Raw genomic sequence first — 15,736 nt, 5'->3', positions numbered from 1 at the left:
TTTCAAAATTTTGTAAAGCACTTACGCTCTCCCTTATCTGTGGGTCCATTAGATAATTGTACGGACAAAATATAATGTCTGCCTCTTGCATCAGCTCACGCGCTACAAAGTATGCACATGAACGAAGCTTCTTTCCAAGGCTCACCAACTCTTCAATGTCCCAAGCCAAATGCATACCATGAATCCACTGCAAAGTATTCTGTTCATTCATTCTATGGACACCCTGATAAAAACGGCATGATCTTCCCTGTAATAGGAAAATAAATATAGATCTTAATTGCATAGATGAAAGAAAGGATTATCCTCAACCATACGATAAATAAACAATGTAAATACATAGACATGTACATCAGATGGAGCATACGGAGTGTAGTACTATCCAATAGAAAAGATGTGTGGATAGATCAGTTCAGTCCATAAGAGGGTCATTCAGGGGTCTGGCAATAGCGGATAAGAAGCTGTTTTTGAACCGGTTAGTGCATGTTCGCAGACTTTTGTATCTCCTGCCTGATGGAAGTGTTTGGAAGAGAGAATAACTCGGGAGGGAGGATCTTTGATTATGCTGCCCATTTCCCCAAGGCAGTGGGAGATGTAGACATTCATAAGAACTTAAGAACTAGGAGCAGGAGTAGGCCATCTGGCCCCTGAGCCTGCTCCGCCAGTCAATAAGATCATGGTTGATTTTTTTGAGGACTCAGCTCCACTTACCCGCTCGCTTACTGTAACCTTTTATTACTTTACTGTTCAAAAATCTATCTACCTTTGCCTTAAAAACATTTCACGAAGTAGCCTCAATTGCTTCACTGGGCAGGGAATTCCACAGGGTGAAGAAGTTCCTCCTCAACTCAGTCCTAAATCTGCTCCCCCTTATTTTGAGGCTATGCCCCCTAGTTCTAGTTTCATCCACCAGTAGAAACAATCTCCCTGCTACTATCATATCTATTCCTTTCATAATTTTATATGTCTCTATAAGATCCTCCCCTCATTCTAAATTCCAATGAGTATAGTCCCAGTCCACGTAGTCTATCCTTATAAACTAATCCCCTCAACTCCAAAATCAACCGAGTGAATCTCCTCTGCACACCCTCCAGTGCCAGTGCATCCTTTCTCAAGTAAGGAGACCAAAATTGTACACAGTACTCCAGGTGTGGCCTCATAAGCCCCCTACATAGCTGCAACAGAACCTCCCTGCTTTTTAAACTCCATCCCTCTGTCAATGAAGGACAAAATTCCATTTGCATTTTAGTTACTTGCTGCACCTGCAAACCATATTTTATGATTCATGCACAAGGACGCCCAGGTCCCTCTGCACAGCAGCATGCTGCAATTTTTTACCATTTAAATAATAGTCCATTTTGCTGTTATTCCTACCAAAATAGATGACCTCACATTCACCAACATTGAACTCCATCTGCCAGACCCTTGCCAACTCACTTAAACTATCTATATCCTTTTGCAGACTCTCTTCTGCACACTTGGCTCTACCACTCATCTTAGTGTCATCTGTGAACTTTGACACATCACACTTGGTCCCCAATTCCAGATCATCTATATAAATTGGAAACAATTGCGGACCCAACAAGGAACATCACGACCCATTGATCGCCAACCAGAAAAACACCCATTTATCCTCGATCTTTGCTTTCTGTCAGTTAACCAATTCTCTATCCATGCTAATACATTACCCATAACGCCATGTGCCTTTATCTTATGCAGCAGCCTTTTGTGTGGCGCCTTGTCGAATGCCTTCTGGAAATCCAGATACACCACATCCAGGGTTCCCCATTGTCTACCGCGTTCATAATGTCCTCAAAGAATTCCACTAAATTAGTCAAACATGACATGCCTTGCATGAACCCATGCTGCGTCCCCCCAATGGAACAATTTCTATCCAGATGTCTCGCTATTCCTTCCTTAATGATAGATTCAAGCATTTTCCCCACTACGGAAGTTAAGCTAACCAGCCTACAGTTACCCAGATGGGAGGCGGTTTCATGTGCTGGACTGGACAGTGTTCTCTGTAGTTTCTTACAATCTTGGGCCGAGCAGTTGCCATACCAAGCTCTGATGCAGCCAGATAGGATGCTTTCTATAAAAAAATTAAATGAAAATCGCTTATTGTCACGAGTCGGCTTCAAATGAAGTTACTGTGAAAAGCCCCTAATCGCCACATTCCGGCGCCTGTTCGGGGAGGCTGTTACGGGAATCGAACCGTGCTGCTGGCCTGCTTGGTCTGTTTTCAAAGCCAGCGATTTAGCCCTGTGCTAAATAGCCCCATGTTGCATCTGTAGAAACTAGTAAGAATCAATGTGGACATGCCAATTGTCCTTCGTTTACTGACAAAGTAAAGGCGCTGTTGTGCTTGGTCGTAGGTAGCGCCAACATGAGTAGACCAGGACAGATTGTTGATGATGTGCACACCTAGGAATCTGAAGCTGTCAACCTTCTCCACCTTGACACCATTGATGCATACAGGGTTCTTAAAGCAGTGGGAAATTCAGCTAATCTGCCTGACACTGACTAATTTATCATGAGTACTTTAAAACTTCGTCCCCTATTGTGAAGCTCAGAGACAATGGGAAATATCTGCTGGTCCTGAAACAAAAATAAGTGTTTCTGAGATAGTGACAAAGTACATGAAGCGCAGCTGGATGAGAGCAGATGGAAGGCAGTCTAGATGTGGAGTTAATCAGCAAGGGTCACTTTGGTAGGGAGCATGTGAGTTGAAAGAAAACAAAAGGAAAGCGAGTGGTGAGGCTGTTTCCCCTTGTGGGAGTGTCCAGGAACAGAGGGCATAATCTCAGAGTAAGGGATCGGATCGCCTATTTAAGACCAAGATGAGGAGCAATTCCTTCTCTCAGAGGCTAGTGAGTCTTTGGAATTTTTTATCAAAGGGTCGCAGAGGCTCAGTCCTCAAGTATGGTTGAATACAATTATGTTGCTGCTGATGGCCCACAGTGCCTCATGGATGCCCAGTCTTGAGTTGCTATATCTGTTTGAAGTTTATTCCATTTAGCACAGTGGTAGTGCCACACAACACAATGGAGGGTATCTTCAATGTGAAGATGAGACTTTGTCTCCACAAGGACTGTGCAATGATCACTTCTACCGATACGGTCATGGACAGATGCATCTGTGGCAGGCAGATTGGTGAGGATGAGGTCAAGTATGTTTTTCCCTCTTGTTAGGTCCCTCACCACCTGCTGCAGTCCCAGTCTAGCAGCTATGTCTTTGAGGACCAGGTCAGCCCGTTCTGTGGTGGTACTACCAAGCCACTCTTGGTGATGAACATTGATGTCCCCACCCAGAGCACATTCTGCACCCTTGCCACCTTCAGTGCTTCCTCCAAGTAGTGTTCAACATGAAGAAGTACTGATTGATCAGCTGATGGTGGCTGGTACATGATAATCAGTAGGACGTTTCCTTGCCCATGTTTAACCTGATTCCACAAGACTACACGGGGTCCAGAATAGATGTTGAGGACTCCCAGTGCAACTCCTTCCCGACTGTGCCACCTCTGCTGGGTCTGTCCTGCTGGTGAGACAGGACATACCCAGGGATGGTGATAGTGCTGTCTGGGACATTGTCTGTAAGGTATGATTCAGTGAATTATGACTATGTCAGGCTGTTGCTTAACCATTACATGAGACAGCTCTCCCAGCTTGTCGGTTTCAGTGGTCCGTTGAGTTTCATTCCTTTTTTGTGTTTCCTTAGTGGTTCCATACAACTGAGTGGCTTATTAGGCCATTTCAGAGGACATCCCTGTGGGCCTGGAGTCACATGTAGGCCAGAACAAGTAAGGATGGCAGATTTACTTCCTAAAGGACATTTGTGAACCAGATGGGTTTTTACAACAATCCACAATGGTTTCATGGTCACCATTATTAATTCCAGATATTTTATTGAGTTTAAATTCCAACCTCTGCTGTGGTGGGCTTCGAACTTGGGTCCCCAGATCATTATTATGGGTCTCTGGATTACTAGTCCAGTGACAATAACACTATGCCACTGCCTCCCCACAACTCATGGCAGAGTTGAGAGCTGTTCACTCCACAGTGTCCGGTCTCCAACTGCCCAGTAATGAGCAAAACTTAAATTTGAAAGCTTTGAAAGCTTCTCGATCTTACACCCACATGAAACACAGTTGGAACCCCACACATACCACCTTTGTCCAGCATGAATCTAACTATCGGTTTCACCTTTCCAGGCACAGAAATATTAAATTAACCCCTCTCCTTAAAACTATACCTTATTTCGATGTTTACCAAGACAAAGATAATTTCCTTAAAACCACCTTTGTTTTCCTAAAATAAGATATTAGAAAATGCTATTTTTTAGACAAACCTATATTTCTCAAATGCTTCTCATTATTTTTAAGGGAGTGAAAGAAAATATTGGACATTTGTGCTCGTCAAGGAAGAGGACGATGGAATGGGAAAGACAACATTTTTCATCCAGTAACAGTAGCAATCACTCAGTGCTCAAGCTTATATAGTGAGGTTATGGGTGTCATGGTGGCGCAGTGGTTAGCACTGCACTCTCTCGGCGTCGAGGACCCGGGTTTGATCCCAGTCCCACGTCACAGTCCGTGTGGAGTGTGCACATTCTCCGTGAGTCTGCGTGGGTCTCAACCCACAACCCAAAATGTGCAGGGTAGGTGGATTGACCACACTAAATTGCCCCTTAATTGCCTATTGAACTGAGTACTCTTTAAAAAAAGGTATAGTGAGGATACAGTGCAGACAAATTTGATGTGCAACTCCCTCTAGTGGCATGTAGAAGAATCATTTCTATTTTCAGAACAGCACACACCTTTCAACAAAAGTATAAATGGTTTACACAGGAATCCCAAAGAGCCCAATAAACAAAGGAGGAGAGTCACATTCAACTGCACAGTAATTTGTTAGTTTTTAAATAAATTATTAAAAAGGCACCAGAAATACATTGCCAGAAGAATGCCCTCTGCTCAGATAAAGACCTATAGTAATACACGTTAAACCTTAAATCTTGATTTCACTCTTGTTTTAACCCAACCGTACCTTGCTGTTAACACTAATAATTCTGTAATCTGATAGCTCTATATCAATTAGTGGAATTTATGCAAAACGCTGAGGCAACCTACAATGAGTGGGGGAACTGGAAAACAGCTAAACGAAAAGCAACCTCCTGGAGCCAGTTTCAGGTCAATATCAACAAAAGACCTGGGAACACGAGTATTGACACTTGCTTTCAAACATAAATGGTGGCAGACCAAGAGACGACAAGTGAGTAAATATAGAAATGCCACACCAGGGAATGCTGCTGAAAGTATTGTAACGATTGGTATATTTTAGGAAAACTGGATTAGAAATGTATTAGGCAATTTCATGGTTAAAATGCCTGGGGTTGGAATGTGTTTGACTGCAACGGTCATTTTCTTTTAATAATTTTGCTTTGCAAGACCTGGGTGGTTTTCGCAGCCAGCAGGTGAAATTGACAAAGGAATGTGTTTTTAGTCTGGGCTAATGCATAGTAGTTTGCCTGGGGAAATCCTATGGGAGTTAATGTGTTTTCAATCCCTGGAAATTCATTTGTTGAAGCTTGGGGAGATGAGGTCATTGCTGTGTGGAGCCAAGGAAGGCAGAGAAACATTTTGAGAAGCTGTGGAGAGGGGCAGTTTTGGAGAAAGCCGAGAGAGATCTGGTAACCCTTAGTTTTTTTAGACCACACGTAAAGGCAGGTTTCTTTCCCAGTAGGAGAGTTTTTTTTTGAAGTATAATATTTTAAAAGCAGAGCACTCTTGTCTGAAGACTAGGAAGAAGCTGAAACAACCCAGCTGAAGCAGCTATTTGAAGACATTCAGCCAGAGTCTAAAGGGGTCCTAACCAGAACCAGAATCACAAGTATTCTCTGTCCCCTATCTTGGTACATGAAACACAAAATGTCTGCATACAGAAAAAGAACATTATTAGGAAAGCAAATAGAATATTGGCCTTTATTGTTTTGACCAGGTGAGGAGGAGTGAACTGACTCCTCTTTATTCAATCAACGTGGTTGGTCACATCAAAGGTTTAAGTTTCTTTTCCACGAGGACATGCCTTTTGCAAATCAGAATGTATTTAATTATTTAAGCCATTAACAATAAGGAGCCAATTAAACCTGAGTCAAGGAAAGAGCACACATATTAACCACTAAACGCAAATATGACCTCAAGTATTCGGGCCTCATGCAATAATGTGGGCTCATACACACGGGTATCAGAAATAAGGTGAGTTAGAGCCCAAAAAAATAGGTAAAAGATTATACAGCTAAATGTTCTTTGATTGTCCCTGAGGCATAGATTTTAAACAGGCTCGCTGTTCTCTTGGATGCAGTCAGATGTGAAAGATACTTCAATTACTATGAGATCTTGGTTAGCTGGTAGGTTTCTTGTCGATTGGCTTCTTCAATTGAGAGCGACACTCTTAGTCCAAAAGAGAGGGAGATAAAGCAGTCCTCAGCTTCTTCCATCTGCTGAAGAGTTTCTTGAGATTGCCTGTGTCACTAGCAATCTCTTTCTAGTGGTTAGCAGACTCGCCTTGAAATACTACACCAATTGTATATTTCCAACAAGTTTTGGGTGTGGCTGTCTTTGGCAGCCATTGTTTCAATATCCAATACTTTGCATTTTTAATATTTCTTCCTCAGACAGTTAAGTTTTGATGGGTGTCTGGCTTATCGGAATTGGCTCTCTCTCTCCACACACTGCTGAGGGGGATTTGTTGGATTCTCACCTTTAACTTTGAATGTGACTTTTCATTTTTAAACAGTTTGCTCCGTCTCAGTTCAAACTGCAAACTTTCCAGTCAGTTGAAAGTTGAAAAACCATATTTTCAAAAGTAAATTGGCATAGCCTCCTAATACCTATCCATGAGATTCATTTTAATTTCATTATAAAATATAAACACATAAAACAAAAAACATTCACTTCCATGAATTCTCTTAGCCTTGGTCTGGAAAATCCCAGCAGTTCTAACTGTATCTCTAAGTTCTAGACAGGGAATCCAGAAACAAAATTGATATCACTGCAATGTACATGGCTTTTAGGTAATATGGGTGAAGAAACAAACTCCAACACAATAACCTTGCATTGCGTTTTGAATTTCTCCACAAAGGTCAACTGGCTGTGGTCGGTATAGACTGTGGTCTCACTTATCCATGTTGGACATGTAGCTCAAAATGTTTGAGAGCTAATAATATATTCTACTCTAGAATATATTTTCTAATGTTTACTCAGTTTTTTTCGAGAAGTACCGAATTGATCCCTCTATTCACAACATCCTCCTGGAGGACAACCCCCACCATAAACCATTAGCACAATGGCTACTTTGAATGCTTGGTTAAAATGTCTGGAGCTACTAAGTCTGGTTTGTTAAAACGGCTTCCAGCTTCTCGAAGGTTGTCTGGCATTTCCCAGGCCATGCTACTTTTGCTTTGTAATGTAGTAGGTCTGTCAGCAGCGTAGCTAGAGTACTGAGGTTTGGGACAAACTTGTGGTAGAACTCACACACCCCAAAAATCTTGTGATTTCCCATTTTGTTGTGGGAACGTGAAACTGCTTGTACCTTTGCAGCTCTGGGTAGTACTTGGCCTTGCGCCCACCATGTGTCTTAGGTAGGTCACCTGAACCTTAGCAAATTCACTCTTAAAGAAATTGACCACTAGAACAATACACTAATTTCTGGAAGAGGGCTTCCAGTTCCTGTAAATGAATTTCACAGGTATCACTGCACACTGGGACATCAAGGTATACTACACAATTGGATAAGTCCACCAATAACTGGTTCATCAGCATTTGAAAGGTGGCTGAGTTATTTCTGAGACCTAATGGCATGGCTGAACACTAGTATGACCCATCCTGAATCACAGAGAGTTATGAATCCTACTGATATTCAATGCAAGGGCATCCTGAATCCCAGAAGGGAAACTTGGAACGTTGGTTCTTAACTATTTATTTTTACGATTTGGAAAAAATATGAGAACGAGATGGAACACTGAGAGGAAATGTTGTAAATTATTCAAATAACAAAATGTTCATTAAACTTTAAAACACAAAACAAAAAAGGTAACAGTAAAGTACGTATATAATTAACTACAATAATGGTTACTCAGACAGTATATTTAAATTAACTCCCAAACCACAAGAATACTCTTTTCCCAAAACAACATCCCATAGGTTATAACATTCTGAGCCAAATCCAGCAAATAGTTATCACTCAGGACCTGTAGCTTTTTGGGGGGGACCTGAAGAAGAGTAGAACCTATGAGATCTGACACAGACAGGCGTCTTCTACTTTCTTTTCTGCATAACAGTTCGAGTCTGAAGGAGAACTGTTTTACAACTGGGCATGGCTATAATCTAGACTGCTAGTCTCTACTTTGCTTAACAAAGTATTTTTCACCCTGCTACTAGGTTAATCTTCATATCAAAAATCCTCAGGTGCAGCTAAAAGCCTATAGTTTATTTTTTACCTAATTCTTTACATTTAATTCTAATTTTCCAACAGAAGCCAGAAATTTTCTGTCAGCATTCCTTGAGTAAGTCTCTCTTTATAACATAGGTTGCGTTGTCTAGCTAATCTATGCAGTGTTCTATACAAGGAGTAGGGTAACGATCAGCTCTGGGCACTGCATTAATCTTTTGGTAAGACAGCCTTGTGGAGCCATCCATCTTAGGCATGAGCATAACTGGGGAGCTCCAGGTACTGCTGCTGGGCTCTATTCATTGGTGCTCCAACATGTAGTTTATCTCTTCCTGAACAGAGGCCAGCTTCCCTGGACCTAGGCGATAGGGATGTTGCCTTATGGGAGGGGTCTCTCCCACATACTGTAAAGCTAAAGTGGTTCAGTCTAGTTTGTCAACAGGGGCTTTTAAATGCAGTGAGCAGCTAGTCAGATCTTCTTGTTGTTCTGCATTTAGTTGGGTAAATATGGTGGCCAATTTGGCTAGAATTTCTGTGTTTGTAGCTGGACAGTAGGTAGTTTAATCTAGGCCGCACGCACATCTCCCTCCAATTCGTCCTCACTGTTTCTTTAGTCCTCAAATTTTAAAAAAAATTATTTCTCAGAAAGCGAACATCACTGGCCAGGCCAGTATTTATTGCCTATCGCTGATTGTACTCAAGAAGCTGTTGGTGAGTCAATTTCTTGAATCGGTGCAGTCCATGTGCTATAGGTAAACCCAGTGTTAGGGAGGCAGTTCCAAGATTTTGACCGAGCAACAGTGAAGGAGCAGCAATATAGTTACAAGTCAGGATGGTGTGTGCTGGAGGGGAACTTGCAGGTGGTGATGTTCCCATGTAGCTGCTGCCTTGTCCTTCTCGGTGGCACAGGTCACAGGTTTGGTAGCAGCTGTCAAACAAGCCGTAGCAAGTTGCTGCAGGCCATTGGACAGACTGTTACTTGCTTATCCCCTTCTTGGCTGTGATATTGTCTTATTATGTTGACATGACATCGCCTTTGATTATTCCTGCGGTCTGGGGTATCAATTCGATAGTTTACCTCCTCAGGCTTCTTTGCTACTCCAACCGAGCTTTTCGGGTGCACCCAGGTGTTGACTGGAGCATCCGCATGTAGTCACCTGGCTGAAAGGTTTTGGCCCCAACATACTTGTCTGCCTGTTTTTCATAACTGCGAGATTTTTTAAGTGTCCTCGAGCCACAGCAAAGGCTCCTGTAACTCACTCACAGAACCTGGTTGTGTAGTCTAACATGGAGACGTCCTCCTTCTGTTCTGAAAATATCTCCTTGACTCATTGCAAAGGACATCTCACTTGGTGTCCACAAATAAATCCCAAGGAAGTAAAACCAGTGGACTCATTGAATGAATCTTGGTATGTAACAGAATAAAACCTAGTCCTTTATCCCAGTCATGCATGTATTCATGACAGTGTGCCCGAGTCGCTGTTTTTAGCATCTGATGGTGCAATTCTGCAATTGCGGGTGATATGTTTAGGACTTCATCTGGATCAATCAATTGAGAGTTGAAAAGTAATTTTTTTTAAATAATAGGGCATACCCTCATAACAATTGCAAGGAAGCAATTGCAGTGCATACAGTCACCTTATTTAAGGATATGTTTGCATTGGAGGCAATTGATTACTTTTATATCATTCAGCATTCCCTTCAAATGGGAAATAGAACATAGAATCCCTACAACGCAGAAGGAGACTATTCAACCCATCGAGTCTGCACCGATCCTCTGAAAGAGTATCCTACCTCGGTTCAGTCCCTCGCCATTTCCCCATAACCCCACCTAACCTGCACACCGTTGATCTGTGGGAGGAAACCGGAGCAACCGAACCAAACCCACGCAGAGATAGGGAGAACATGCAAACTTCAAATAGAAAGTCCCCCAAGGCTGGAATCGAACCAGTCTGTGGCGCTGTGAGGCAGCAATGCTACCTACTGTGACACCAAATAGTGGGGCATTTTGAAACATTTCTAATCTTATAGGGTCTTCAGGAAAACTTAAGTTTTGTTACAAATATCAATTCAATAAAAACACAAAAATACAACTAAAGCAAAAAGCATCGAAGTTTATTTCTAGAGGAACAACACTGAAAAGCAGAGAAGTTAGATTAAACCTACACAGAATCTTGGTGAGAGAATCAGTTAGACCTTGTTTTGAATACTATACATCATTTTGTCTACGTGTGTTTGCTCCCACAGTCCAAAGATGTGATAGTCAGGAGGATTGTCCATGCTAAATTGCCCCCAAGTGTCCAAAGGTTGGTTAGATTACAGGGCTAGGGTGGGAGATTGGTGCTCTTTAAAGTGGTAGATGCAAACCGAATGGCATTTATACTTTGTAAGAGAGACTGAACAGGTTGGGGCACTTTCCTCTCGAAAAGAAAACAAGCTATAGGGGAACATAATAAAAGGTCTTTAAAATTATAAATGGGTTTATAAGCAACCACGACACCACACAACCCTGCCATGGCAATCTCTGCAAGACGTGATAGATCATCGACATGGGTACCACCATTACACGCGAGAACAACGCCCACCAGGTACGTGGTACATACACGTGTGACTCAGCCAACGTTGGCTATCTCATACACTGCAAGAAAGGATGTCCCAAAGCGTGGTACATTGGCGAGACCATGCAAACGCTGCGACAATGGATGAACGGACATTGCGTGACAATCGCCAGGCAGGAATGTTCCCTTCCAGTCAGGGAATACTTCAGCAGTCAAGGGCATTGAGCCTCTAATCTTCGGGTAAGCGTTTACCAAGGTGGCCTTCAGGACGCGAGACAACGCAGAATTGCCGAGCAGAAACTTATAGCCAAGTTCCGCACGCATGAGTAAGGCCTCAACCGGGAACTTGGATTCATGTCTCATTATATTCACCCCCCACCATTTGGCCTGGGCTTGCAAAATCCTACCAACTGTCCTGGCTTGAGATAATTCACACCTCTTTAACCTGTGATTATCCCTCTCTCCAGTTGCGCTGTCTGGACCTGTAAAGACTTAATTACCTGCAAAGACTCACATTCAAAGTATCGTCTTGCATCACTGACTTTGTCTATATATATGTTTCTGGAACTTACCTCTTCATTCACCTGAGAAAGGAGCAGTCTCCGAAAGCTAGTGATTTGAAACAAACCTGTTGGACTTTAACCTGGTGTTGGAAAACTTCTTACCTAGCTTAATAGCAACAGACTCAGAGTCGGCTTCCAAGTGATGTTGGTCACAGAATGGTTCTAAAAAGTTTTTTCTTAAATAGAGAAAGTAAGTGTTCCATATCTTCTCTATGCTTTCAATCAATTATCATGATACCGAATTGTTAATACAATTCATCCAAGCCCTTACAAGTAAATGAAATGTAATCTCTTTCTATAAACTGATGCAGTTTTGGGCTTACAAACCACATTAGACATTCACAGATATCAACTTTTACTTCTATTCACATGAAGTTCTAAACAGATCAAATTACCAGTGGCTCCTCTGAATTCACCATTTGATTCTCGTTACAGTTGTATTTTTTTCAAAACAGATCGCAGGAAAAACTCAAAATGGAATAATTTTAGAACTTTGCATTTCTGAAAGCAAGCGTAAATGTAGATATGTGCCATATCATTTCATAATGATGATTTCCAAAAGAGCATTTGTGTAAAGGGTAACGGTGCTAGCTTCAAGTAAAATGGTTGTTTCAGCATTCAGAGGTCAATTCTGATTGTGACAATCCTTGGGCATTTTAACACTATTGATTGCTGAAGATCATCCATTATAATACTATAACACAAGTGCTCGGATATAGCTGTCACTAGAAGTGTGATCATGTATTAAATATGTCTTTAAACATCCTTTCACACTGTCTGCCATCTATTTATCATTTTACAATGCACTATTTCTAAACAGACATACCAGTGGTGCCAGTGTAATTGCTGATCGTTAGAATTCGAACCTTCCCTTCGGCTATAGAATGTGTAACATAAATGCTCAGCTATACCTGATAAGCATAAGTCTGTTTTTGTCATTCTGACATGAACTATAACACAACTCAGTGATTGAGTGGCTGTATTCTTCATGCTAATTGCTACCTGGGGCTGTGGTAACAGAATTACTTAAAAGGTAAACCGCAACACAAGGTTTATGTTACAATATTTGATGGTATCTCTCAACAATTCAATTGTACAGTGTCTAATAGACTCTTCTATTTCACCCGTCCCATGGAACCTTGTCCACCAACTACTTGCTTTTTATTATGTGTAAAATGTAGGTTAAAAGTGCCTATCCCCATCTATGCTAGTTTCCAATCTTCAATAAAATTTCAGGAGTAAATGCAGGAATTTAAAATGATACCTCATGTGAACTTGCTGCAATTAGCTGTACTGTTTATAAAAAACAAGGTACATTCAGTTCTTGTTAATGCTTTTATCTGCCAGAGATTAAATTAGACAAATCCTGAGCACCAGGTCAAGGGGTGCGTCCAAGTAATAGTGAAGAAATCGGGAGAAGATTCGCCTGTGGATTGAACCTACTTCATGAAGCGGGTGCTCTTCGAGTGCTGTGGGTTTGAAGTAGCAGGTATCTTCCCCAGCAGTCGATACTTTGACATCACCTTCAAAAAAGCGTTGCAAGATGCATCTTGCTTTTCAAGATGACAAGGGCCCCCCTGTCCATCCTGACTCTACCATCGCAGCAGAACCAGGTTATTACATTGCGTCTGTACAAGTCCCATATCCTTATGGTAGATGTGCTCACGCGGTCACGATACCTTGGGCTAGTGCGCGGTAAATTCCAGCCCCACTTGGCTTGGAGTCGCAACACCGGTAAACTTAGATTTTATTTAAAATACACAGGTCTTTTACTGAGCCCAGTAAACTGCAGTCACCAGGTTTGTAAGTTTAACAGAAGTAACCTTTTATTATGTAAGGTATAATTAAACGGAGAGAAAATGGAAAAAGCAAATGACTATCAGTACCACATCCTGACCCCTCTCCTAACTAGCACACAGACAAACAACAGAGGAGAAATGCTGGTGGAAAGGGACAGAAAATATTAATAAAATTAAAAGAATAAGGATCTTTGATTTCCTGTCTCTCCGAGGTTCAGCCTTCATTTTGACACTTCTTCCTTCTAGGCTGGAGTGTGAGAGATAGAGAGCGAGAGAGATCTAAAAACGACACTGGGAATACAGCATCCTTTTGTGACGTAGTGGCATCGTCTCTGGACCAGTAATCCAGAGACTCAGGGTAATGATCTGGGGACCTGGGTTTGAATCCCATCACAGCAAGTGGTGGAAATTAAACTTAATACAATATCAGGAATTAAATGTCTAATGATGACCATGAAAGCATTGTCGAATTGTGGTAAAAGCCCATCTGGTTCACTAATGTCTTTTAAGGAAGGAAATCTGCATCCTTCCCTGGTCTGGCCTACATGTGACTCCAGACCCACAGCAATGTGTTTGACTCTTAAATGCCCTTCGAAGTGGCGTAGCCAGCAGCCACTCAATTGTATGCAACCACTACAAAAAGGCAATAAAAAAATGAAACTGGGCGGACCACCCGGCATCGCACCAGGCAGCGGAATGATATCAACCCAGCCCGTTCATCCCTACAAAGTGCTCCTTACTAACCTCTGGGGGCTTATGCCAAAGTTGGGAGAGTTGGCTCACAGAGTAATCAAGCAACAGCCTGACAAAGTCATATTCACAGAATCATACCTTACAGGCAATGCCCAAAAACACCACTCTCACCATTCCGGTGTATGTCCTTTCTCACTGGCTGGACAGACCCAGTAGTAGTGGCGGCACAGTGGTGTACAGTTAGGAGGGAGTTGTTCTGCGAGTCCTCAACATCGACTCTGGACCCCAAGAAATCTCATGGCTTCGGGTAAAACATGGGAAAGGAAGCACTGTCCGCCATCAGCTGATGAATCAGTATTCCAGAACACCATTTGAGAGGAAGCACAAAGGGTAGCAAGGACGCAGAATGTACTCCTGGGTGGGGGACTTCAATATCCATCACCAAGAGTGGCTCGGTAGTACCACCACAGACCGAGCTGGCTGGGTCCTAAACAGCATAGCTGTTAGACTCAGACTGAACAGATGGTGAGGGAACCAAGAGAAAAAAAACATGTTTGACCTCATCCTCACCAACCTGCCTGTTGCAGATGCATCTGTACATGACAGTATCGATAGAAGTGGCAACTGCACAGTCCTTGTGGAGACAAAGTCCCATCTTCACACAGGATACCCACCACAGGTATGCAGGGACACATCCAGCACCTTGAACCTGCAAGTGTACAGACTCTGGTCTGGTAAATGTACTTTTTTTAAAAGTGGGTTTAAAAATAGCTTTCTTCAATGTGCAAAGTATTAAAGACGTTTTACAATGTGTGGCTACCTTGTTGATCTTCCGGTGCAAAAAATTGTCCTCAACCGAGTGTTATAAAGCGGGACATTCAAAGCTCCAGGACTACATAGCAGCCACCAAGGCGCAATGGAGAAAGGCCACTGTGTAAGGTCTTTCAGCCACTGTTCACCAAGGGGCTGGTAAACGTGTAAAACCCCTTGGACGATGTGTTTAATCCCAACCCTGTATTACTGAGTTGAAGCACCTCAGATTGCATCTTTACCTCTGGAGAAAATGTGAATAATCATTGTACTTTCCTGTTACGACAACTTGAAATGTTTCTTTCATAGATTTTATAAATAAAGCATATATTTGGAAACAAAATATCAACTTGCTGCAATCCGCTGTACTTTTATAATAAAACAAGGTACATTCAGTTCTTGCTATGATCTATCAGAAATTAAATTGGACAAACATGTTAGTAATACAAAAACTGTACAGAAAATAAACATTATAACAAAGCTTTGTTGTACAGCATTCTTATTTCAGTCAAGTCTTTCAAAAAACATATATATTTATACAATTTTGTTCCGTCAAACTGAACACGCAGTGGAAATATGTTTGAATCCAGTCCTGGAGGAAGCATAATGAATTATAAATCTAAGCAGAAGAATTTATATTAAATGGTTCAGTCTGAACAAGACTTCTGGGTCACCAAGGCCATAGACCACAAATTTATTTTTTTAAATATAAACTTTGCAGCTTTGATAATGGGGAAAACAAGCCAGCTCACAGAAATTTCTATAAACTTTAAGTCTACTTCTCTAGTTTTACCACGGACTGTACAAAACATCATCACGTACAGGGAACTTGACAAATGCCTATGGAAGTGCTGTGGCTATATCGCATCAGC

At 41.9% G+C, this 15,736-nt stretch overlaps 1 protein-coding gene across 1 annotated transcript in view; it reads right to left on the bottom strand.

Moving 5' to 3' along the window:
• Window positions 1–15,736, bottom strand: part of brip1 (BRCA1 interacting protein C-terminal helicase 1) — a 282,553-nt gene that overhangs the window by 202,188 nt on the left and 64,629 nt on the right. Inside the window, exon 7 of the mRNA XM_038814679.1 lies at window positions 26–247. Within this exon, the coding sequence (XP_038670607.1) occupies window positions 26–247 (222 nt within the window). The remainder of the gene's footprint in view (window positions 1–25; window positions 248–15,736) is intronic.

This window comes from Scyliorhinus canicula, chromosome 12, assembly GCF_902713615.1.
Source record: "Scyliorhinus canicula chromosome 12, sScyCan1.1, whole genome shotgun sequence".
Lineage (NCBI taxonomy): Eukaryota > Metazoa > Chordata > Chondrichthyes > Carcharhiniformes > Scyliorhinidae > Scyliorhinus > Scyliorhinus canicula.
Note: the sequence above shows the minus strand (reverse complement) of the source record. Positions and strands in the feature narration are given on the sequence as shown.